General features: G+C 34.8%; 3 protein-coding genes across 4 annotated transcripts; 2 read left to right on the top strand and 1 right to left on the bottom strand.

The window, feature by feature from the left end:
• Window positions 1-778: 778 nt before the first annotated feature.
• rabl6b (RAB, member RAS oncogene family-like 6b) lies at window positions 779-16,089 on the top strand. Of its 2 annotated transcripts, XM_073840774.1 has the most exons (17): window positions 779-936; window positions 1,461-1,870; window positions 2,123-2,257; window positions 4,034-4,081; window positions 4,765-4,794; window positions 5,165-5,217; window positions 5,477-5,571; window positions 5,675-5,815; window positions 6,753-6,858; window positions 7,134-7,237; window positions 9,506-9,897; window positions 10,571-10,736; window positions 12,122-12,310; window positions 13,127-13,460; window positions 13,552-13,732; window positions 14,783-14,838; window positions 14,918-16,089. In XM_073840774.1, exons 2-17 carry the CDS (start codon window positions 1,738-1,740, stop codon window positions 15,107-15,109), a joined length of 2,355 nt encoding a protein of 784 aa, XP_073696875.1. In that variant the 5' UTR covers window positions 779-936; window positions 1,461-1,737; the 3' UTR covers window positions 15,110-16,089. The 2 variants fall into 2 exon arrangements, with proteins under 2 accessions (XP_073696875.1, XP_073696876.1); XM_073840775.1 differs by lacking the exon at window positions 4,765-4,794.
• Window positions 16,090-16,137: 48 nt separating this feature from the next.
• On the bottom strand, window positions 16,138-19,173 carry LOC141335349 (uncharacterized). The gene is made up of 5 exons (XM_073840776.1): window positions 19,071-19,173; window positions 18,668-18,961; window positions 17,010-17,099; window positions 16,875-16,894; window positions 16,138-16,779 (listed from the first exon to the last, which is right to left on the bottom strand). The coding sequence occupies exons 1-5, from the start codon at window positions 19,108-19,110 to the stop codon at window positions 16,771-16,773; spliced, it is 453 nt and encodes a 150-aa protein (XP_073696877.1). The 5' UTR covers window positions 19,111-19,173; the 3' UTR covers window positions 16,138-16,770.
• A 1,965-nt stretch (window positions 19,174-21,138) lies between these two features.
• Window positions 21,139-24,977, top strand: imp4 (IMP U3 small nucleolar ribonucleoprotein 4). Its single transcript, XM_073841124.1, has 9 exons — window positions 21,139-21,195; window positions 21,940-22,048; window positions 22,142-22,225; window positions 22,302-22,411; window positions 22,581-22,713; window positions 22,850-23,004; window positions 24,291-24,385; window positions 24,466-24,536; window positions 24,675-24,977. The coding sequence occupies exons 1-9, from the start codon at window positions 21,193-21,195 to the stop codon at window positions 24,785-24,787; spliced, it is 873 nt and encodes a 290-aa protein (XP_073697225.1). The 5' UTR covers window positions 21,139-21,192; the 3' UTR covers window positions 24,788-24,977.
• The last annotated feature ends 245 nt before the right edge of the window (window positions 24,978-25,222 follow it).

Below are 25,222 nucleotides of genomic sequence, written 5' to 3'. Positions count from 1 at the left end.
CCTAAGCTGGTTAGCTGATTTTAGCTGGTCGTCCAGCCTGGTTTTAGCTAGTCATAGCTGGTCAGCAGGCTGATTTTAGAGGGGTTTTGGCCACTTTCTTAGGTTGGGAGACCAGCTGGAACAACCAGCTAAAACCAGCTTGACCAGCAGCTAAGACCAGCCAACCAGGTTTTTAGGTTTTAGCTACTTTTTTTCCAACAGGGAGCACAGAGAGCTGAAAAAGAACTGCTAAAACCAGCCTGGTTTTAGCTGGTCTTCCAGCTTGGTTTTAGCTAGTCGTAGCTGGTCAGCAGGCTGGTTTTAGAGGGGTTTTGTTTAGCCAGTCAGGCTGTATGTTTTAGCATACAGCGTGCTATACATTGTTATGATCACCAGATGGCCACACCGTACTCTATATTGAAAATCTTCGAGTAACCCTTTTGCAATACATTTAAGAGGAAGCCTTGATGTTTTGCAACGTTCGTTTTGCCATCATCACTAATTTGATGTACCACTGTGCTATTGTTCTGTTCAGTCAACCTTCAGACTCTGAGAATGTGAAATCCGTCTGCAGATGCAAATTAGCTTTTATAGGTAACTCTGACACAACACCTGTGTTGTAAATGCTTATAATGGAAAAATAAATAAATAAAATAAACCAGACCTCGCATATATAAGGGTGAAACTTTCAACTCTGTGTATGTAATATGTAGATTTTCGGTGAAAATCGTTCTAGCGAACTCGTTGAGACTTTTATTTTGAAATGTAATATTCGTGACCGTAGCTAACCTTACCGCTACGTACTTCACAAATACACAGAGCAACATTTCAAAGATTTCATTATTCATAAGCTGTAGAGGTTTTAGTATGAACACACTGCACAGCCAGTCACAAATTTAAGATGTGGAGTGTTGGATCCAATCACTCAGTTGGTCTAGTATAGACGACAATACTACTGTAAGTACAAGAGCATCACAAATCTGAGAGAAATCTGTTAAATGTACAGTTAGTTCCGCGTTAGCAGGCTAGTATGTACAAGCAGCTGTCAAATGCCTGACTTAACAGCAATCCACAATAGCACGTTTATATGCTTATAAGCATTATTTAAATGCTTTTTGCATACACTATTTTTTTCTTTCTATTATATAAACATGACGGTCATTTCTGTTATGGTAGAAGTCGCAGTCTCAGGTTGTGTCCCAACGAGCCGCTTACCTAGACAGCATTTTTGGATATGATTTTCCACGCACTTATAGTGCTCCAAAATGTTGTTTAGGTAGGCAACTTACTAGGTTTAAAAACACAACCTTAGGCATCACTGCAAATTGCAGTTACTGTAGTGCTCTGCAGAATGTCAGTCTATTAAAAAGGCTTGTCATAGGTCATTTATATGTCTACAGCTGCATGCCTTCATGTAGTGCTTTGCAGCTTTATTCAATTCAGCTCACTGTTGTTGTTGTTTTTCTGTTTCCATGCTGTAGTAGCATAAGCTGATCAACATTTGAATGAATGTCTTGTAATGCCGGACTGCAGTGGCTGTGTCATTCTATGGAAAAGGTTCCAGAGATGAAGATCTGAATCTATTCTGAGATATTATGCTGTGGACTCATTCACCTCTCAGACTAGTGTAGAAATGCATGAGCATTGCAAGAAAGCTGTCCACCCACAGACAGACAAGCTGGGGACATCATAGAAGCCCATTTGAGACGAGAATATTCAATATCTATAATATACATCTAGAAGCATCGTTTGGTCAAGATGTTTTCCGCTCTGAAGAAGCTCGTTGGCTCTGAGCCAGTTGCTCAGGTAAAGGACAAGAATATCCCTGCTGGCCTGCAGTCAATGAACCAGAGTCTGCAGAGACGATTTGCCAAAGGGGTTCAATACAACAGTAAGTCATAAGCCAAATGAGTTCAAACCTTCAGGGGAAATGTAATTTATTTAATTGTTTTGACGTTTCTTTGCTTTGCCTTAAATTCCTACCAAGATTAAATGACAAAAAATACCTATATATTGGACTAGATCATAACACACACAAGCATGTCACAACAAATCAAGTCTGTGTTGCTGAAGCCCATGGGCGCTGTGTGCTAGAGATAATGTTATTAAGACAAGCTCTAACATGTTATGTGTGGTCTTCCAGTGAAGATAGTTATACGAGGAGATAGAAACACTGGAAAAAGCACCCTTTGGCATCGGCTGCAGGGTAAGAAGTTCCAGGAAGAGTACATTCCCACTCAGGAGATCCAGGTCACTAGTATCCATTGGAATTACAAAAGTAAGCATTTATTGAAATCTTTTGTACTAAAGAAGTGAGGTTTTTATTTATCTAATGACTTATTTCTTTTCATTTATGCATCTTAAATTTGTCAAAATAGATTTACACCAAGGTAAATATGCAGTCTGTCAGATAGAGCATATAAAGGTTAGATGTATAGTTTTAAATGGCCTATATCAAACATTAGAGGCCTAGTGACTGATCTAGAGTTTGATGTAGTGTTCCCTGTTTATTTACATGCATCTGTCACATGCTCAACATCATGTGGTGTAACCTGTTGGCTGGAATTTACAGTGAGGCTTCCTGCTTTTGATAGCAGACATGGCTCTACTTGTATCCAGCATGGTACTGGAAAAACAAAGTGCTGTGTTCATTGCAAAGCACTTTTAGTAAAGTAAAAAATTAATGGAATAGTTTACCCAAAAATGAAAATTCCAAGATATAGACTCAGAAAAGATGTTTTTATCGTCTGTTTCTGACGGCACCCATTCAGTGTCGAATATCCAGTGGTGAGCAAGTGATATAATGCTACATTTCTTCTAATGAAGAAAAAATACACTAACAGTCAACAGATTTTAGACCGTAAGATTTTTAATGTGTTTTAAAGAAGTGTCTTCTGCTCACCAAAGCCTGTATTTATTTGATTCAAAGTACAGCAAAAACAGTTAATAAGATAACATTTTTCTATTTGAATACATTTAAAAATGTAATGTATTCCTGTGATTTCAAAGCTGAATTTTTAGCATCATGATTCTTTAGAAATCATTTTAATATCCTGATTTGCTGCTCAAAAACTTTTTTTTATTATATTTATGTTGAGAACAGCTGAGGTTTCTTCAGAAAAACAGCATTTATCTGACACATACATCTTTTGTAACATTATAAATGTCTTTATCATCACTTTTGATCCATTTAAAGCATCCTTGCTAAATAAAAGTAATAATTTCTATCATTTCTTTTCCCAAAAAATTATACTGACTTCAAGCTTTTGAATGATATAGTGTATAATGTTACATAAGCTTTTGATTTCAGATAAATGCTGATCTTTAGATCTTTTTAGAGTCGTTTTGCCCTAATGACATCCGTGACTTCATTGCTGGCCTTAACAGATTAGATCAATGTAGTCAACAAAAATGAATAAACTGGCCCTTTTTACTGTTTTAATATACGTTTCTGGTCGTTTTGAACACAATTGATCAGTTTAACCAGTATTTCAAAGAAAAAAATATAAAATGTCTTTAAGTGCCACTTAGTTTTCACAATCTATTAATACATTCACATTTCCCTCGTTTATCATGGTGTTATTGTCACCTTATGGAAGTAAAATTTGCTTTAATGCTGTTTCATATGGACATAATTATATATTTTTTCTCACTGGAGATCATTTCTTATTTTATATTTTTTTATTTTATGCATTGCAGGTTAATCTTGAATTTAAGATTACATTTTAAAATGTATTCAAATAGACAGCAGTTATGGTTTTATTATTGCTTTTGCTGTATTTTGGATCAAATAAATCCAGGCTTGGTGAGCAGAAGGGGAGTAAAAAAACAAAATCTTACTGTCCAAAAACTTTTGACTGGTAGTGTATCTTGGATTAAATTTTCGTTTTGGGTGAACTATTTCTTAAAACAAAAATCTACGAGTAAAATTTGAGGCTGTGGAAATTTGTATTTGTACTGCTGTTACTTGGAATCACTGCCAAATAAATGTATTGAAGGGAATAGAAAGAAGCAACATTCTAGACTTGCTCAAATTCTTGTCATTTCTCTTCAGCTACTGATGATGTGGTGAAGGTAGAGGTTTGGGATGTGGTGGATAAAGGTGAGTTTCCTCCAGTCTGTTACAAGTAATAGCATTCAGATCACTTTGTAGACATTACTTTAATATTTACATACATCTTAAGGGTGGAATACACTACAAAAATGTTCAAAGTTTTGCCCTGATTTGCAATCTGGAGGAATCCGTGCTAGTTGTTTAGTTAGATTTAACTGAAAAACGCATAATGTATGATGGGCACAAACTAATTTATTTTTTGCTTCAGTGAGTAATTCCATTGATTTGGAGGACATCATGTTTTATTTTTTTAAGCAAAATTCAGAACAGTGTGTTTTCAGAACAGTCTCATGCGTCTTCTGGCAACAAGGCACATGTTTGTGTTTGAGCTTGATGTGTTCTGAATGACTTGAACATCTGATGGTGTGACATTTAGTTTGTGTTAGTTTAGTGTATTGTCTATTAGTTAATTTAGTTAGTGTATTGTGTAAAATCTGCAAGTGTATGACGCCTAGTTTTAGAATTGATGTAGTGTATTCTAGCCATCATGCATTTTCTTGTTTATGCCTTTTAATGCAAAGTTAAATGGACAGGTACTGCATGTCATTGTTTAATTCATATCGTCCATCTCATTTCCTATGGTCATACATGAAGCCATTTCATCCAGGCATCCTTCATCCCCAGTCATATATATATATTAATGTTTTTTTTTTTACTTGCTGTCCAACCAGGCCAAAAAATCCCCCTTCCAGAAGGTGTAGGTGAGAAACTTCAGAGATTGTAGACTTTAGGCTGTGACTTGCCTGTGCTTGATTCGTTGGTTCTGTTATCTGAGTGCCAACATTTTGTGCTGACTGACTTTTCACACACTGCACTATGGCAGACTACAAATGTAACTAGTCTAAAATGTCTGCTGATCTACAAAAAAAAAAGTGAAACGTGAAGATACCTAGATACCACAAAACACCAACTCTTGCTAATGCCACTAATGTCGCTTCCTTTGTGAGAAGGAAGCAGCCACAAAAACAGTTATCTGTTTTTGTTGCTGTTTTGCTGAAAGTTGCTTTCAACTAATATAAGGTAGTTTGATTTGGTGTGTTCTTACAATATTCTGGCTTTGACATTCTCTAGGAAAGGGGAAAAAGAGATGTGAAACTTTGAAGTTGGAGAATGAACCTCAAGAGGTAAATCTATAGTGATAATCTATCAATATTACACTACACTACTGTTTTAAAGACTAATAATAATGTAAAATGTACCCTGAGTACCAAATCAACACATGATTTCTGAAGGATCACGTGACACTGAAGACTAAAATAATGACTTCTAAAAATGCAGCTTTCACAATATTAATGCGTTTACAGCATTTTTATCAAATAAATGCAGCCTTGGTGAGCATAAAAGACTAATTTAAAAAAAATGGAAATGTTTCTGTGCCTGTAGCAGACGGAGAGTGAGCTGGCCTTGGATGCTGAATTTTTGGACGTGTATAAGAACTGCAATGGTGTGATCCTGATGTTTGACATCACCAAGCAGTGGTAAGTGAACAAAGACAACCGGAATTTCTGAAGACTTCTCCATCATGCATAACTCACAACAAGCACTTTGTTTTAAAACTCTATGCTTTTTATGATCCAATAGGACTTATAATTACATTCTGCGGGAGTTGCCCAAGGTACCCACTCATGTGCCTGTGTGTGTACTCGGAAATTACCGTGATATGGGAGAACACAGAGTCATTTTGCCTGATGACATCCGTGACTTTATTGTTGGCCTTAACAGGTTAGATCAATGCAGTCAACAAAAATGACTAAATTGACCCTTTTTACTGTCTTAATATTCATTTCTGATCTTTTTGAAAACAACTGATCAGTTTAACCGGTATTTCAAAGAAAAAATGTCTCAAAATGCCACTTAGTTCTCACAGTCCATTCATATGTTTCATGTTTCCCTCATTTATCATGGAGTTATGTCACATTACGGAAGTAAAATTGGCTTTAATGCTGTGTCATGTGGACATAATTATATATTTTTTTCTCACTGGAGATAATCTCAGATTGGTTTTATTTTATGCATTGCAGGTTAATCTTGAATTTAAGATTAGAAATAATGAACTATGTTTATTAATGAGTTGTGTTTAAAGGGATAGTTCACCCAAAAATGAAAATTCTGTTATTAAGTACTCACCCTCATGTCATTCCACACCTTTAAGACCTTCTTCGTTCATCTTCGGAACGCAAATTAATATATTCTTGGATTAATTCTGAGAGCTTTTTGATCCTCCATAGACAGCAATGTAACTGAAATGTTCCCAGACCCAGAAGCGTAGTAAGAACATTGTTAAAATAGTCAGAATGACGGTAATGGCGGAGGACATTGACACAGAAGACAAGAATAGTTTCATAAAGTTGTTTTTTTGTTTTTCTTTGCACACAAAAAGTATTCTTTGTAAATTATGGTTGAACTATTGATGTCAAGTGGACTATTTTAATCTTCTTACTTCATTTCTGAGTCTGGGAACATTACAGTTACATTTTCAGTTTTCATTAAAAATATCTTAATTTGTGTTCCGAAGATGAACAAAGGTCTTACAGGTTTGGAGCAACATGAAGGTGAGTAATTGATGACAGAATTTTCATTTTTGGGTGAACTATCCCTTTAACATCTTAAAATTTCTCTGTGGGCTTTACTGATGTTTGATGTCTCCATGATTTTGTAGACCTCTTGGCTCCTCTTACATCCATTATGCAGAATCTTCCATGAAGAATGGTTTTGGTTTAAAATATTTGCACCGATTTTTCAACATTCCATTCCTGCAGCTTCAGGTAAGCAGGTTCATTCAATTCAAACCTCAACCAGCTACCAGGAAAAAGTTAGTGGTCATTTGTAATTGTTAATACTGTCTAAGCTCAATAATCTGTGTCATGTGCCCAGCACAAATGAGATCAGTAATCACAAGAAATCTTTCTCTGCATGTTTGGCTGTATCTCTGTTCCCATTACTGTAATTGTCACTAAAATAATTAATGTCACTTGTTACTTGTCACTGAAAGAATAGTGAATGAACCCTAACATTAAAATTGAACTGCCAACTTCCACAGAGAGAGACCCTGTTACGACAGCTAGAGACCAATCAGTTGGACATCGATGCCATGCTAGAGGAGCTAACGGTTCAGCAGGAAACAGAAGACCAGAATTATGAGATGTAAGGACTAAAAAAACACCCCAAACAAACTTCCTGTGGTTTTATTGACCCTTCGCAAAAACCTGCCCTTCTTGGTTACTGTTACTACGTCCAACAAACAGTGCCGTTCACACGCAGTGAAAAACTCTTGCGGAACAAAGAGGAAACTGACAACACACACCGACAGACAAGACTGAGCAGGTTACTTCTGGTATAAAACAAGTCTCAGCTTTAAAATGTTGTAATTTTTTAAAGAAATTCAAACAATAAATACCGTTTTGAGGCTCTTTAATGTGTCGTGACAGATCACTGTATTGCCTTATTAGATCAATCGACACATGAACCGATTGTCTTTTCTTATTTACTTAAAGACTAAATAAACATGGATGAACATCAGAACGTATTTTATTTTAACCATGGAAAGACGTCAATACACACACATTTTTAAGTCCACCGAAGTTTAAGTCCATCGAAGTTAATCTACTCTACTGACTGATTTGTTTGTCGGACAGAATGGCAGATTCAGGATTATGATTGGACAGATCGCCTGTCAATCAAGATGTTTGCGAAGGGTCAATTCCATCTGCTGAACAGTCAAAACATAATTCTGATTCAAATATCAGCAACATTACATCTAGAATCTGAGGGTGCAAAAAAATTTAGCTATTGAGAGAATCGCCTTTAAAGTTGTCCAAATAAAGTTTTTATCGATGCAAATTACTAATCAAAAATTAAGTTTTGATATATTTACGGTAGGAAATTTACAAGATATCTTCATGGAACATGATCTTTACTTAACATCCTAATGATTTTTGGCATAAAAGAAAAATTAATTTTGACCCATACAATGTATTTTGGCTATTGCTACAAATATACCTGTACTACTTAAAGGAGTTCACTTCCAGAACAAAAATCTACCAATAATTTACTCTCCCCCTTATCATCCAAGATGTTCATGTCTTTCTTTTTTAGTCGTAAAGAAATTGTTTAAATTAAATTTCAGGATTTCTCTCCATTTAGTGGACTGTTATGGTGCCTGTGAGTTTGAATTTTCAAAAGGCTATTTCAGTGCAGCTTCAAAAGGCTCTAAAGGATCCCAGCCGAGGAAGAAGGGTCTTATCTTGCAAAATGATTTATTCTTTTCTAAGCAAATTAGAAATTTAAATACTTTTTTTACCTCAATTGCTCGTCCTCTAAAGCTTTGCGTGAACTCTGTATTCCTGTTCAAGATAATTAGGGTGGGTCGAAAAACTCCTATCTTATTTTCTCCTCCAACTTCAAAATCGCCCTACATCGCTGCAGAAGTACCGACCCAGTATTTACAAAGTGAACATACAAAGAAGATCAAACGCCCTTTACAAAAAAAGGTACAACAGCTATGTAGGACGATTGTGAAGTTGGAGAAGAAAATGAGATGGGAATTTTTCGACATACCCTAACTGTATTGGTCTGGAATACACAGACTACACACAGAGCTAGACAAGACAAGCATTTGAGGTTAAAAAGGGTATAAATATTATATTTATTTAAGAAAATGGCAGATCGTTTCACTAGATAAGACCCTTCTTCCTCGGCTGAGATTGTTTAGAGCCCTTTGAAGCTGCAATGAAACTGCATTTTGGAAGTTCAAACTCGCGAGCACCATAGAAGTCCACTATATGAAGAGAAATCCTTGTTTTCCTCAAAAAACATAATTTCTTTATGACTGAAGAAATAAAGACATGAATATCTTGGATGGCACGGGGGTGGGTAATTTTTTGTCCTGGAAATGAGCTTCTCCTTCATTTTATTGAATAATGTAAAAAAAAGGTTTGTCTTGGTTTCTACAAAAATTATTAAGCAGCACAGCTGGTTTCAACATTTATAATAAGACATTTTTCTTTGTGCACCAAATCAGCATATTACAATGATTTCGGAAGGATCATGTGACACTGAAGGCTGTAGTAATTGCTGCTGAAAATTTAGTGTTGCTATCACATGAATAATTGACATTTTAAGTAAGTATATTAAAATAGAAAAAAAGTTTCTTATAATCAAATTTCACAGTATCACTGTTTTACTGTATTTTTGATCAAATGAATGCAGCTTTGGTGACTTCTTTAAAAAACATTAAACAAAAAATCTTACCAACTCCAAACGTTTGAAAGGTAGTGTACATTCCTTCACAAAAGTGTTATTATTGGGCTGTTTAAAATTATGAAAACATCCACAAATGCTTATTTTTGGTTTTGTGAACTGTGAGTGCCATCTAAATTTTATGATACAGTCGGTGTCTGTTATAACTTGCAGTTTCCTGGAAATGAAAGACACTCGTAGTAAAGGCTACAGCTCTCCCGGCCCTGCTAACGGACAGAGTCCCTCCTCAGGCTCACAGTCTCCCATCGTTCCTCAGAGTGGATGCTCCACCAGCAGCTCCAGCCCCTGTAGCCCCCAGCAGCCTCCCATTCCCTCCCAGACTCTCAAGTCTCCATCCCCCTCTCCGTCTCCCCCTCCTCCCCCTCTCTCCTCAACCCAAGCGCCTGCGACCTCTCCCTCTCCCTCCCCTTCCCCTGCTCACCCCGGCCCGGCGGTCTCCGCTCCAGCTGAGGCTTCTGCCACTGCTCCTCAAACCCAGAAACGCAGCTTCATCTCCAGGCTCTTTGGCTCCACTCCTACCCAGGATACTCCAGCAGTCGCCCAGGGTGAGTTATAGCATGGTGCGTCTAGGCGCATGTCGGTCATGTGGGTTTTAAGCTTTTCAACCAACAGTATGTGACATTCTTACATTTTTCTCAGCTTCTCTTTAAATATTGTGTTGTTTGACAGCTGTATTAAATTATTAGTGTGCTTATTATATTATAAAACATAAACATTGAGCTTTTATATGAGATGATTGATGTCTTTCCTCTTCATGTTCAGTGTCTCAGTGAGTCATTGTTAAATGACTGCCCTAATGCTATGAACTGCAGAGGAGATTTGAAAACTAAGAGGAATTCATTCATTCACTCACACACACACACACACACACACATTTTCTCTCAAAGAGAGTTTTCCTCGAGCAAGACCCACAAAGCTGTGAAAAATGAGGAGGATTAGGACTCGTGCACATCATAAGGATGTGTTGTGGATCAATAGAAAATCACAAGACCTTGTGCATTCCTCAGTTATGGAGAGGTTTTTATTAGCTCTTGCACACCACCTAAAGGAGCTAACAGTAGCTATTTCGAAACAATAAAATGTCACTACTGTATATATATATATTTTTTACAGTTTATCTTATTTGGAGCTTATTGTAATGGCTGCTGTTTATATATTTTTAATGTAAGATGTTTTTGCCCCAGATCATGTGACTTCTTACTTCTTGGATTTCCACAGAGCCAGATCCAGTATCTGCAGCGGCTCCGCCTGCAGTTCAGAGCGTGGATGATTTTGTGCCAGACGAGGGACTCGACAAAAGCTTCTTGGACGACAGTCTCCCTTCTAACCCAAAACCGGCTATGAACACCAAGCCCTCTGCTGCGGGCCCTGCAGATAGTGACAGGTACATCTAGGGCAAACTAAAAGAAAGCATTCTTTATCCATTTTTATTATGTGATATGCTATTTTGTTAAAAAATGCATTCAAAGCGATATACACTACCATTTAAAAGTTTGGGATCAGTAAGATTTTTCATTGTTTTTTTTAAAGAAGTGTCTTCTGCGGATGTAGCCTACATTTATTTGATCCAAAATACAGGAAAAGCAGTAATATTGTGAAATATTTTTGCCATTTAAAAGAACTACTTTCTATTTAAATATATTTTAAAATATAATTTATTCCTGATCAAAGCTAAATTTTCAGCATCATTACTCCAGCCTTCAGTGTCACATGATCCTTCAGAAATCGCTCTAATATGCTGATTTGCTAAATATTTACAACAATTGAGTAAATTTTTTTTTTTCAGGATTCTTTGATAAATAGAAAGATCCAATGAAATAAAAAAGTTTTTGTAACATTATACACTATACCATTCAAAAGCTTGGAGTCATATAAAGTTCATGAAGACATTCTAGAAATTAATACTTTTATTTAGAAAAGATGCCTTAAATTGATCAAAAGTGATGTTTAAGACATTTATGCTACAAAGATTTCTATTTCAGATAAATGCTGTTCTTCTGAACTTTCTATTCATCAAAAAAACCTGAATAAAAATCTGCTCAGCTGTTTTCAATATAATAATAATAAATGTTGTTGTTTTTTTGCAGCAAATCAGAATATTAGAATGATTTCTGAGGGATCATGTGACTGGAGTAATGAGCTTTGAAGTCATAGGAATAAATTACATTTTAAAATATATTCAAATATAAAAAGAGTTATTTTAAAAAGTAAAAATATTTCAGAATTTTATTGTTTTTGCTGTACTTTGGATCAAATAAATACAGGCTTGTTTAAAATTAATTAAAAAAAAAACATTAAAATCTTAGGCTGGTAGTGTTTAGTACATTGTAATTTATTCCTGTGATGGCAAAGCTGAGTTTTCAGCAGCCTTCAGTGTCACATGATCCTTCAGAAATCATTCTAATATGCTGATTTGGTGCTCAAAAACATTTCTTCTTATTATCAATGTTGGAAATAGTTGTGCTGCTTAATATTTTTGTGGAAACTGTGATAGCTTTATTTAGGATTCTGTGATAAATAGAAAGTTCAAAAGAACTACATTTACTTGAATTAGAAGAGTAAGAGTATAATATATATATATATATATATATATATATATATATATATATATATATATATATATATATATATAATTTGTTTAAAAATTAATAAAACAAAATCTTTCTTTTCCCCAAGCTTAACTGGCAGTGTACTCCTAGCCAGTGGTTTCTTTGTGGTTTGTGATCAGTACAAAAAAAACTTGAATTTACATCTATACCTTTTTTTTAGTGATGGGGAAGGAAAAGAGGGGAACCCCATGGTTGCTGGGTTCCAGGATGATTTGGACCCTGATGATGCAGAACTTAAACCCAGAGCTTCTGTCGCCACTAAAGACTTGGACATCACTCTCTCCAGTGATGAGGAGGGTCCAAACCCTTCTGTAGCTCAGAATGAAGATCTGGACCCTGAACCTCACCTGTAAGCTTACAATCCTGGCTTTCATTATTCTTAGATTAGACTGAAGAAACTATAGTAAACAGTGAGATCTTGATGAACTTTTAAATAGTAGCTAGGGGTGTCACTATAAACCGATTTGTGCTGTGAATCGATTCCGCTATATATATATTTTTTTATTTTCCCGAATGCACGATTCTCTCTAGAATTGATTCTGAGTTTTTAACCGCACACTCAAATGCACACAAAGAGTAATTTAAATGGTTAAATAAACTTGCACCTCGGCTTTTATGCATTTATGACGTGAGATTAAAGGGATAGTTCACCCAAAAATGAAAATTTGATGTTTATCTGCTTAGCCGCAGGGTATCCAAGATTTAGGTGACTTTGTTTCTTCAGTAGAACACAAACGAAGATTTTTAACTCAAACCATTGCAGTCTGTCAGTCATATAATGGCAGTCAATGGGACCCATGGCTTTAAGAGTCAAAAAAACATACACAGACAAGACCAAATTAAACCCTGCAGCTTGTGACGATACATTGAGGTCTTGAGACCTTAAAACAACCATTCTGTGCAAGAAACTGAACAGTATTTATATAATTTTTTACCTCTGATCCACCATAATGTCCAACTTTCCTGAGCGCGTTCATAACCGTGTGCTGTTAAAAACTAAGCTTAGAATCGATTCAAGAGAGAATCACAATGCATTCGGAAAATCGCAGAATCGATCAACAAATCAATTTATTGTGACACCCCAACTAGTAGCTAAAGCAAGTTTTTTTTTGTTCATTTATTTGTTTCCTTTCACGATGATTATTAATAATATTTGGTTATTTAGGGTGGCTATGGATTCATTATCACTGGAGGCCAAGCCAAAACCTATCCACAAAGAGCCATTGATCAAGGCCCAGGAGAGTGTCATCAGTCAGAACGTAGAGACTTCCATTCTTAGTCCCACTCCAGTACACAATATACAACCACTGCAGACAGCCTCGGAATCAAGAGCCCTGGCAGATCCTCCAGCACAGGTTGTAAAACAGAAAGAAAAATTGGCTCAGGCACAGTCTTCTGACACAGACCCAGACGAGCCTGTGGCTAAACAGATGCTCTCATTTGTCATGGATGACCCTGACTTTGAAAGTGAGGAAGAAGTCATTCAGAAAGTAAATAAGGTACTGAAAAGAAGTTGATGATGAGCAATTGTTTTGGTGACTTGTCTGGATAATTTAACCCAAATAAACCATTGTTTCTTGTTTGCTCCAGGAATCTTTCCCAGTTAGAGAGATCCCTGATTTATCCGATGATGATATCACCACAGCTAAAATTCCTGAGCCCTTGAAACCTACTGTACTCTCCTTTAAAAGCAAGAATGACGGTGACCTCTTTGGTCTAGGAATCGAGGAAAAGTCAATCATAAGCAAAGACAGCAGCGAGGAACAAGATGGCAAGTAGTGATAGACGATGTAACAGTCAATATATATAATTAGTTTTCGGAGTGATTTTTGAATAAACAACCTTTTTTTTGTCAATAAGTATTTTATTAAATAATACATAATACAAATAATAATAATAAAAACACTACCAGTCAAAAGTTCTTGAACATTAAGATTTTTACACATTTTTAATGAAGTCTCTTCTGCTTACCAAGCCTGCATTTATTTGATCCAAAATACAGCAAAAGCAGTAATATTGTGAAATATTTTTACTATTTAAAATAACTGCTTTCTATTTAAATGTATTTTAAAGTGTGATTTATTCCTGTGATTAAAGCTACATTTTCAGCATCATTACTCCAGTCTTCAGTGTCACATGATCCTTCAGAAGTCATTCTAATATGCTGATTAGCTGTTCAAGAAACATTTATTATTATTAATATTATCAATACTTAAAACAAATGAGTACTTTGATTAATAAAAAGCTCCAAAGATCAGCATTTATCTGAAATAAAAAGCTTTTGTACCAATACACTATACCAATCAAAAGCTTGAAGTCAGTATAATTAGTTTTCATAATTTCTATAAGAAATTATAGAAATTCATACTTTTATTTAGCAAGGATGCTTTAAATTGTTCAAAAGTGATGGCAAAGACATTTATTATGTTACAAAAGATGTCTGTTTCAGATAAATGCTGTTTTTCTGAACTTTCTATTTATCAAAGAATTCACCTCAAAAAAAAATCTACTCAGATGTTTTCAACATAATAATAATAAATGTTTTTTGAGCAGCAAAAAAATCTAATTACATTTTAAAATATATTTTACTATCTTATAAATGAGATCAAATAAATGCAACCTTGGTGAGCAAAAGATACTTCTTTAAAAAAACATTAAAAATCTTACTGTTCAAAAACTTTTGACTGGTAGTGTAAATCCAGCCAGAATAAGCGACAATCTTAGAGAAAATCTTATCAATCCCAAACTTTTAAACATAGTATATATTTGCACATTATCAGGGATTAATAAACACTTTCTACTTTTTTTTTCCCCCTCAAAGAGAAAGATAGCAGACATTCCAAGGAGAAGAAGAAAAAGAAAAAGAGGAGTAAAGAGGTGAATTATTTTTAAATATAACCATTCGTAAATTAAATTATAGACTCTTGTTTAATAACTACTTTGTGTTTCATCTCAGGATGATGACAAAAGCAGCAAGAAGAAAAACAAACACAAGAAAAAAGAAAGAGATGAGGCAGGTGTAAGCACAGAAGAAAAGGAGAAGAGAAAAAGAAAGTCCCGAAGCAAGAAAACTGATGATCTCGAAGCTTTTCTGGGTGGAGAAGAAGGCTTAGCAAAAAGAGAAGAGGGCGACTATGAGGAACTGTAACTCTCTCTCTCTCTCTCTTTCTCTCTCTGTCTGCTAAAGAAATGTTTGTGCATTGGTACCACAAGCTTAAAAAAAGTTCTCATCAAAAACCACAAAAACATGCTTTCTTTAGCAGCCCAACACGATAATGTGTCAATCTGTCTGATGGCGACGAAACGCTTTACACTGGTTTTCCATTTGCTACAAAGACTTGCCAATCCACCTTTCATCCCTGAAGAGGTTGGGATGGCCATCATAGTTCACACTCTTTGGGCTCAAACTGCAATAAATGGAAAAGCCATGCAAAACTGTTACGACTTGCATGTTGTAATTTGACCTTTTGCATTTTTCAGATTGAAATGGACCATTTTCACTCATAACATTGTGTTTTCTGAATGTTGTTTACATGCTCGCTTTTTATATGGTTGCAATATTTTTGTCATCACGTGTGAACCACTACCACTCCAATACAATGTTTTTGACTGATTTTATTGCTTTAATTTGTTGCCTTGCGTATGTGGATGAATTGGTATTTATGTAGATGCTCAGTAGATGTTTTGAGAGCTTGGCTTCGTGTAGTTTTGCTGTGTGTTTAGTGTTTGAAATGAATATACTGTATTTCATGGTAGGATTATTTGTTTTCCCAAAATATATCAAGAAAACTATTTTAGAAAACAAAAGATTTTGGTCAATAAATGCACTCATGATGGGGAAGTAGTCACGGCAGCAGTCATAACTATTCTCGCACTCTTTAAATCAGGAAATGCCTTAAAGGAAACTATAGTGAAAATGCAACACTTATAATGAGCTCATAGATCAGTAATAAGTGTGCTTGGATAAAACATTAAGATCTATCTACTGTGTAATTATGCAAAATTGTGTTTTACTTTTAGGTTTTTTATTTGTCTGTAATTATGCCATTTTGATTTTTTGCACTCCATTGTTTTTGTCTACCTTATTGTTTTATGATGGTTAATTACAAGAAAATATCTATAATGTTATGTTATTTGTCATCGTTTTTTTTTTTTTTTTTTTTTTGATGAAATCACTGTTTGTTGAAACTGCTGTTGTTTGAAAAATGAAATCAATATAAACTATAGTTTACTCAGTACAAAATACTAGAATATTTTTATAATGTGGTTGGATTGGTTCTCTTTCTTTTTTCAGCGCGGCTGAATTGTAAAAAATGTTTACATTTAAGTTAAGCAAAGATGGCAGACAGTGTTTAACTTCACTTCAGCTGTGTAATGATGAAATCAAATGATTGGTATATATGCATACATCAAAATTATGTTGAATTATGTGTTCAATGATGCTTGTTACATTGCATGAATTGCAATGACATGTTTGTTTGTTTTTTTGTTTTTTTATTAAGAACATTTATTTGATAAGTTCAGGCATATAAAGATACAAAACATACATATATATGTTACCCATTTAAGACAGAAGAGTAAATTTCACATGAATGCAATAACAAGGTTATTTCTAATACTATAAGTTTGTTTACCAAATGAAACATAAAATATTCATGCTGCTATTGTCACTGTGAGCCTTTCTATATAAGGAGTAACAACATTAGAACCAGTACATTAACACTCGACGATATTTTCCTTTTTCTTCAGTGATTGTGACTGCCTCATTCTTCCACCGCTTTTCTTTGCCATTAGACATCATCTAATGTGTTATGTTTTCTGCAATGTGGGTTAAAAACTTCAGTTAAAAACACATTTTATTGATGTTATCAGCGAAGATAAAATGAGGTAAAAACGAGCCCGCGCGCTCTTACCTTCGTATCTCCATGTTTCCCTGCGGTAAGCAAAACAGAATGACATTCATCAAATAAAAATAAACATTTACAGAGGTTAAAGACATGTTCAAAGCTCAGTGTTTTTTAGTATTGAGGTGGTTTGTGAGGACTTACTGTTTGAATAAATGTGAGTTGAGATGGTGATCACAGGGAGCAAAATAAATAAAATCCAGCGAAGAACGGACCAAATAAAGTTAAATGGAGCTGCAACGGACATGATCATAAATTAATCAACTATAAAATAAAGTACTTTCAATGGTAAAAGATTTAAAATGCTACGATAAAAATATGGTAATTAGTTAACGGTAGCGAAGTTCTAAACTTGATGAAAAACAGTAAGGAATCTAAGAGGGCATTTAAGGTCCCTGCTGAAAAAAACAGCTAATACCAGCCTAGGCTGGTTGGCTGGACTTAGCTGGTTTAAACTGGAAGTAGCTGGTTTTAGCTGGTGGTTTCCCAGCCTGACCAGCTAAGACCAGGCTGGAAAAGTGGCCAAAACCCCTCTAAAACAAGCCTGCCTTCCTGCTATGACCAGCTAAAACCAGGCTGGTTGACCAGCTAAAACCAGCCAACCAGCCAAGGCTGGTTTTAGCTGTTTTTTTCACCAGGGGTAATTCAACGGAAAATACTGTTAGGTTTACAGTTAGGTTTAAAGTCTTTTTACACTGCAAAAAATGCTTTTCTTACTTAGATTTTTTTGTCTTTTTTCCAGCCAAAATATCTAAAAGTTCTTAAATCAAGAAGGATTTTCTTGACGAGTAAAAATGATTGTCTAGTTTTACGAAAAAACAAGTCAAAATTAAGTGCGTTTTTGCTTGAAACAAGCAAAATAATCTGCCAATGAAGAAAGAAAAATAATCTTGTTTTCTGTCTGAAATAAGATTTTTTGTTTTGTTTTTTCCTGAAAAAAAAAAAAAATTACTCGTCTAGAACAGTGGTTCTCAATCCTGGTCCTGGAGGACCCCTGCTCTGCACATTTTGCATGTCTCTCTTATTTAACACACCTGATTGAGATCTTCAGCTTGTTAGTTCAGTTCATGGATCTCTACTAATGAGCTGATGATCTCAATCAGGTGTGTTAAATAAGGGAGACATGCAAAATGTGCAGAGCAGGGGTCCCCCAGGACCAGGATTGAGAACCACTGGTCTAGAAAATCCTTCTTGATTTAAGAATTTTTAGATATTTTGGCTGGAAACTAAACAAAAAATCTAAGTAAAAAAGCATTTTTTGCAGTGTACATTGAAGTTTACAGTGAAAAACCTGTAAATTGAGGTTCTCAAAAACTGACAGTTAACATTTGATGTTTTCAGATACAAAACAGATTTTAGTCCGTCATAAGGTTGATTAGCTTATATCATTTAGGCCTAATGAAATAAACCTACAATTTTTACTACTTCAATCCGTAAAACCTTGAATGTTGCTACTGTAAGTGCTGTTTTGTTTTTACTGTAAATTTTTAGATTTTTAAAAAGATATGATTTAAAATTAAAGAGTTAATTTGCAAAAAGATAACTCTGTTTTTTTTATCATGTTTTTTATGTTTTTTGTAGTTATTTTTACTCAGTCAAAATGCAACTGCAGTTTGACATTATTTGGAAATCACAATGGAAAAACATGATCTCTAAAAGTTATCTGTTATTTCAAATGAACTCTTCAATTGAAATGAAGACAATTAAAACAAACAAAGTATTTCTAACATAGTGCATAGTGCTCTTACACGTAGGAAACCATTTAAAGAGAAACAGAGAAGTAGTACGCTATTTCATCTTACTACTGGTAAAGTAATCCTCGGCCAGTTTGACGATGATCTTGTCTTCAGTCATAAACCCACACCAGTAGACTCCATCCCCTTGTGTGAGTGTCTTCACGGAGACAGTGAAGGACTTTCCATCATCTTTCACTTCTATGTTGCCTTCCTCCAATTTATTGACGCCTTGCCGGAACGAGAAGCCCGTACAGCAGTTTTCATCCTGGGCATCTCTTTTGCACCACACCCTGGGCCTGTGCACAGTCTTGTTCTCATAGGGGCAGACGAGTTCCTGCAGATATTCAGATGTGCTATGTCCTGTGGAGAAATTTTTTTAAGTCCGTCCACTGTCAAATGGTTGAGTTTGTTAGGTATAAAATCTGAATGTTGGACTTTAAAGTTGTCCTGAGAAGAGTCTGTGCCTTACCTGTTAGGATCATTAGCAGAACTGCTGTTATTAGATTCATGATGACGGATGGACGACAGACGGTGCTTTGAGACTACAAGGATGTAGGCTACTGCTCTTAAATGGTGTTGAAGAGGAAACACATACAGGAAATAACTCGCCACAAACACATTTAAAAGGAACATGCCTCTTAGTTCTATATCTTTATTATAACACCAGCAAGTCAGCAGAAATGACTCTAATGGTCATCACTGAAACATTTCATGGACAATTTCATAAATCTTGTTTGCTTATTTTTATTTATTTGGGGTGGGGCAGTAAAAATAGGAATAGGTCTATTGTGAAATATTATCACATTTTAAACTGTTTTCTAATTTAAATTTATGTGATGGCAAAACTGCATTTACAGCAGTTTAGCACAGTTTTTAGTGTTGCATGATCCTTCTTAAATCATTTTAAAAGAGTGTTTTCAGTCATCAGTCAGCCATATTGACGGCACAGAAGGTAAACAGTGCCACTGAACTGAACAAAACTAGTAAATATAGCTGATTAATAATGCTGGAAATTGTTAATTATTGTCATGTTTTGAGCTGTACTAATGGGTCAGACCAGGACAAACATTTGGAGTAATATAGACTGATGGAAGTTTTAACAAATCAAAGAGAAGTGTTCAAAAGACTGTCTGAGGAACAAAAGGTGTTTGTAGTTGGCCAAACTGAACCAGGATTTCCAGGGCAAGAATCTTGACAACATTCGTGTTTGTTCTTATCATTTTCAGACATAGGTTAAATATTAGGCTCATATCTTAATTAATACTGCTCGTATCTATACCACCTATTACTTTAATTTGTCAAAATATTGCGCCATTTCCTGCTTACTAAGTCCTTCTCTACATGATTTAGCAACTTCCACAAGTTTTTTCTATGGTTTAGACAGCATAAATTAGCAGTACAATGTATTCAGTAGTACATTAACTGTGCAATCCATGCTGTTGTTTATATCCGAGTAGTACTGTTTTTACTTGAAACCAGAAAACTGTTTCTAAAAAAAATCTTCTGTCGCTCGTCGCCAAAGCGTTTAATAAACTAGGGACATTTTTTTTTTCAAAGAACAATAACATATGACATGTTATCAAAAAGAAAAAAGGGAAAAGAAAAAAGAAAAAGATAGAAAGACAAATAACAAACAAAAATAGTTGCCAGAGGGAGTAAAGTATTAAACTTCGAAAACAAAATACAAGATGTACATATACATACATGTATGCATATACAAAATCAAATAAATATAATGTAAAATTCATAAACTTTCAAAGTTCTTAAGGCTTTCTTATTTACAGAGTCTCAAATACTGTCTTTTCTCCAGCAAATCAATTTCCTATTTAATAAAGAGACCCAATGAGATAAAACAAAAGGTACAGTAACAATTTCTCTTTGGAAAAGAGTTTAAATAGCTCTATTATTATTCTTGAGGTTTGAAGAAAAACAGATTTTACCAACATAAGATTTAGTAACCTCAAAAGACACTGAATCGGGAGAATAGTCTTTATCAATACCTCTAAACAGCATATGAGTACCTGAAGGGACTGAACCAAAACAATTGCAAATTCTTTTTGAATAACTGGTATTTTATAATAAGAAAGGAATTCATCATAAGAAAAGGTGTTCCTTCTTTATTATATAACTGACTAACGTTAACCCACTTAATATCGTTGTCAAACCAGTTCTTAAAAAAAAGAATGTTTCTGTTATTCTAGATGAAACAGCGATGAGGAAAAAACTTATGCTTATATATTAATGATGACCAAGATAACTAGGGACTTTCTCGTTGCGTATAACACGTAGAGGCTTGTTATTGTGATAAAATATCTGGTTAACATGACAAAGCTTAGGACACTGTGTTGGTGTTATATTGACCAATTTAATGCATCCTTGCTGTAGTTTTTGTTATTTGTATTCTTGGTGTTTTTTGTCGCATTCTATGATTCTGACCCACGCACCCACATTTATTAAGGGCCAGTTGGGAACTTTTATTTTGAAAAGCCGTGACGCTTTTGGTCGTTGTCAGTGATTGGATGAGCGAATTGACCAACAGGAAGTCGTGATAGTAGACTGTAGAGCTGAATTGTCACGTGTAGTTGTGCAAAATGGTAAGTACAACAGAACGCTTTTAAATTTTCCTGATAAACTCAAATTTGTTAGATATATTTAAGGTTTGGCTGTAAAATTTGTTAACGTGGCATTTTTTCGCGCTACATAGAGCCGTCGTTTATTAAGCTGCTCGTTGCTTTCCTGTTTGTGTTGTAGTGTGATCAAACTCTAAAGTGTGATGGATAGATGAACACACACTAACAGTGTGATTTGTTATGTAATAAAATTTGCTTAAATATTCTTTGACCGCAGCATATTCTATAAATTTCAGGTTACACGAGAATATAGGTAACACTCGTCTGGGTAGCAACTTTTTTATGCATTCAATTTATCACAAGTGACTGTGTATACATTTGTAATGTTACGATTTGTATTTCAAATAAGTGTTTTTTTAGAACATGTCACGCTTTCCAGCTGTTTTCAATGTTAATAATTGAAAAAAGCACCAAATCAACATATTAAAATGATTTCTGAAGCATCATGTAACATTGAAATGGAGATACTGTAAATTCAGCTTTGCCACCAGAGGAATAATTTACATTTAAATATAATAAAAGAACAGCTATTTTAATTTTTAATAATATTTCACAATTTGACTGCTTTTTTGGACTCTAATCTTTCTCTGGGGAGCTTGGCAAGCACACTAGACTCCTTTTAAAAACATAAAAAATGTAACTGACAGTCAGAACAGTATTGTATTTCCTACAATTCATATAATTTCTTAACTGTGTTTTGTGCTGTAGCTGCGACGGGAGGTGAGACTGAGAAAGGAATACCTGTACAGAAAAGCACAGGAGGACAGACTGCGCACTATTGAAGAGAAAAAACAGAAGCTTAAGTCTGCTTTAGATGGTGAGACTCCAGCCACATCTTAATCACCTCACCAAACTCTTCTAACCTATCTGATAAGATTTTTTATTCTGTTTATCTGTTTATCTTTTGCAGAAAATCGTCTTATACCCACTGAAGTTCGGAAGGAGGCTATAGAGTTACAGAAACAGTTGGAGTTTGATGATGAGGGTGGAGAAGGTGACTATTTTTTTCCTTTCACTTATATCAGAATCCGGTTTTATCTATGCTAAACATATTTTCTGTTATTGTACAGGTGTTAGTTCTCATATGGATGATGAGTACAAGTGGGCAGGAGTGGAAGACCCCAAAATTATGGTCACAACATCCAGAGATCCCAGCTCTAGACTCAAGATGTTTTCCAAAGTATGTTAAATTGTTTTAGTCATATTTGACTGTAAGGATAAAGTGTTTTATTTTGTGAACTCTAATCTGATGTTTTGTTCATGTTACCATAATGACGTAAGGGAAACCTTCGTCTATTAGTGGTTGTGGTTTATTTATGTGGCATTCTTTTTTTTTTCTCGTTTTGCAGGAAATGAAGATCATGTTTCCAGGGGCCCAGCGTATGAACAGAGGAAACCATGAAGTTAAAACATTAGTACATGCGTGCAAAGCTAATAATGTCACTGATCTTATCATCATTCATGAGACCAGGGGCCAGCCAGGTATGTAGTGTTACAGTTTAAGTGCACAGTGTATCAATACCTGGTAAACATTTGGTGTGTTATGAAAGCTTTTTCAATCATTCTACTTTCATATCCAGTTTAATATGCAGTTTTTATTTGTCTTGTTCTTCTGTAGATGGTTTGGTGGTGTGTCACCTTCCTTTTGGGCCGACAGCCTACTTCACATTGTATAATGTGGTAATGAGACATGATGTTCCAGACATTGGCACCATGTCCGAAGCCTACCCTCACCTCATTTTCCACAACTTCACGTCACGTCTTGGCCGAAGGGTGAGAGATACAGGAAATAACTTCTGGTGTCCTTAGAAACAATAATAACATTAGTTTGTTACCCACCCTACCGTTTAAAAGTTTGGTGTCAGTAAGATTTTTATCTGTTTTCTTTTTATGCATAAAATTGATCAAAACACTAAAGCTATTTATAATATTATAAAATAATTCTATTTTAAATAAATGCTGTTCTTTTAAACTTTCTATCCATTTAAAAATGTTTCATACAGTTTCCACAAAAATATTATTTAGCGCAATTTTTCAACATTGATTAAAAATGTTTCTTGAGGATTGAATGATTTCTGATCATGTGACTCTGAAGAATGACAACTAAAGCAATCACAAAAATAAACAACATTTTAAATTATAATAAAATATAAAAATCTATTTAAAGTAATATTTAAATATTTCACAACATTGTTGTTTTAACTCTTTGATCTAATAAATGCAGCCTTGGTAAGTGTAAGAGACTTCATACCAACCCCAAACTTTTGAACAGTAGTGTATACTATTTAATATGCAGTTACCTATTTTAATAAAATAAACATAACCATTGTCTTATCATATGTATAGAGGGTTTGCACTTGCATCATCATTTGGTCAGTTATCCGTATGCGTGGCCATACTGGCGATACTCGGATGTAAACAACAGCATGGATTGCACGGTTATTGTACTACTGAATACATTGTTCTGCTAATTTATGCTGTCTAAACCATAGAAAAAAAAGTGTGGAAGCTGTTAAATCATATAGAGAAGGACTTAGTAAGCAGGGAAGGGCGTGATATTTTGACAAGTAAAGTTAATAGGTGTTAAAGATACGTACAAGCAGTATTAATTAGGGTATTAGCCTAATATTTCACCTACTTGACTGGAAATTATAAGAACAAACACAAATTTTGTCAAGAATCTTGCCATGGAAATCCTGGTTTAGTTTTGCCCAGCCACAAACGCCTTTTGGTCCTCAGACAGTTTTTTGCACTCTTCTCCTTGAGTTTGTTGTAACTTTTGGCAGTCTATAGTACTCCAAATGTTTTCCCGCTCTGACCGATTAGTAGAGTCCAAAACATTACAATTACAATTGCTAATTTTCAGCAAAATATGTTTACATTTAGTGCCACCAAAATGGCCGGGTCGTGAAAACACTCTATAGAGAGAAAGAGACTAGGCTTTACTGAAGATCATTTAAAATCTGTGACAGTAGTCTTTCAGAAAGAAATCTAACGACTTGGTTTAGTAACGGAAATTATGTGTTAAGCTAAAAGCAAAATATATTTTCTCTGTATAGGTCTCCAACATCCTAAAGTATCTGTTTCCTGTACCCAAAGAGGATAGTAAACGTGTTATTACGTTTGCAAATACAGACGATTTCATCTCTTTCAGGTGAGTGATGGTCTCAACTGTTGTTCTAAAAGTTTTTAATAATAAGAATAAGTTTGGGTTAATGACTTCGTGTATTGCAGACACCATACCTACAAGAAAAATCACAAGAACGTTGAGTTGACAGAGGTTGGACCCCGATTTGAAATGAAATGTAAGCATCTCTGTTTTTTTGGTTTTAGATTAATTGATATATATATATATATATATATATATATATATTAATGCATAACAGGAAGGTATGTTGCACTCTGCTTATTATCATATCTTGTGTTTAATCTTCCTTATTCAGTGTACATGATCAAGCTCGGCACCCTGGAGAACGAGATTGCTGCAGATGTTGAGTGGCGACTCCATCCTTACACACGCACTGCCAAAAAGAGGACATTCTTAAGTGTGGAATAGCCCAGTGTACTCATTAGAAACCTGCATTGTTCTGTCAGAATGAACATTTTCAATGTAATTTCAACTACACAGTGTTTTCCCCACATTTAATTGTGACATTCAATATTATGATAATATTGTTTGCTTTTTGACACTTCCTCAAATTCAATTTTTTGTACAGTCATCTGAACATTAAAAAAAACGTTCTTTACATTTGTAGGTTTTGTATTTTGCTTTTATTGCTCATTGTTGCTTCATTATTCTTTATGAACTGTCTTGTGTTAACTATTTAACCGAGTTTTTGTTTAAAACAGTTATATTTGTTTTTCAAGAAACATATAAACATACTGAGAACAGTTGTGGAGGTTTCTTTAATGCTTGGAAAAACTTTACATTCGTTAGCCGCAGCACACGCCCCTTTCTCATTCCCTTGCTACAAAGTACCACAATAGATGG

This window comes from Garra rufa, chromosome 5 (genome assembly GCF_049309525.1).
Source record: "Garra rufa chromosome 5, GarRuf1.0, whole genome shotgun sequence".
Classification (NCBI taxonomy): Eukaryota; Metazoa; Chordata; class Actinopteri; order Cypriniformes; family Cyprinidae; genus Garra; species Garra rufa.
Note: the sequence above shows the minus strand (reverse complement) of the source record. Positions and strands in the feature narration are given on the sequence as shown.

Coding starts and splice junctions, on each gene's coding strand:
- rabl6b (XM_073840774.1), top strand. CDS start 1,738: ATGTTTTCCGCTCTGAAGAAGCTCGTTGGCTCTGAGCCAGTTGCTCAG. Junction 5,218..5,476: donor TGGAGAATGAACCTCAAGAG/GTAAATCTATAG, acceptor CTGTGCCTGTAG/CAGACGGAGAGTGAGCTGGC. Junction 5,572..5,674: donor TTTGACATCACCAAGCAGTG/GTAAGTGAACAA, acceptor ATGATCCAATAG/GACTTATAATTACATTCTGC.
- LOC141335349 (XM_073840776.1), bottom strand. CDS start 19,110: ATGAATCTAATAACAGCAGTTCTGCTAATGATCCTAACAG. Junction 17,100..18,667: donor CGAGGATTACTTTACCAGTA/GTAAGATGAAAT, acceptor TGTCCGTTGCAG/CTCCATTTAACTTTATTTGG. Junction 16,895..17,009: donor AACTCACATTTATTCAAACA/GTAAGTCCTCAC, acceptor TGCTTACCGCAG/GGAAACATGGAGATACGAAG.
- imp4 (XM_073841124.1), top strand. Junction 22,226..22,301: donor TGATGATGAGGGTGGAGAAG/GTGACTATTTTT, acceptor GTTATTGTACAG/GTGTTAGTTCTCATATGGAT. Junction 24,386..24,465: donor GACGATTTCATCTCTTTCAG/GTGAGTGATGGT, acceptor CGTGTATTGCAG/ACACCATACCTACAAGAAAA.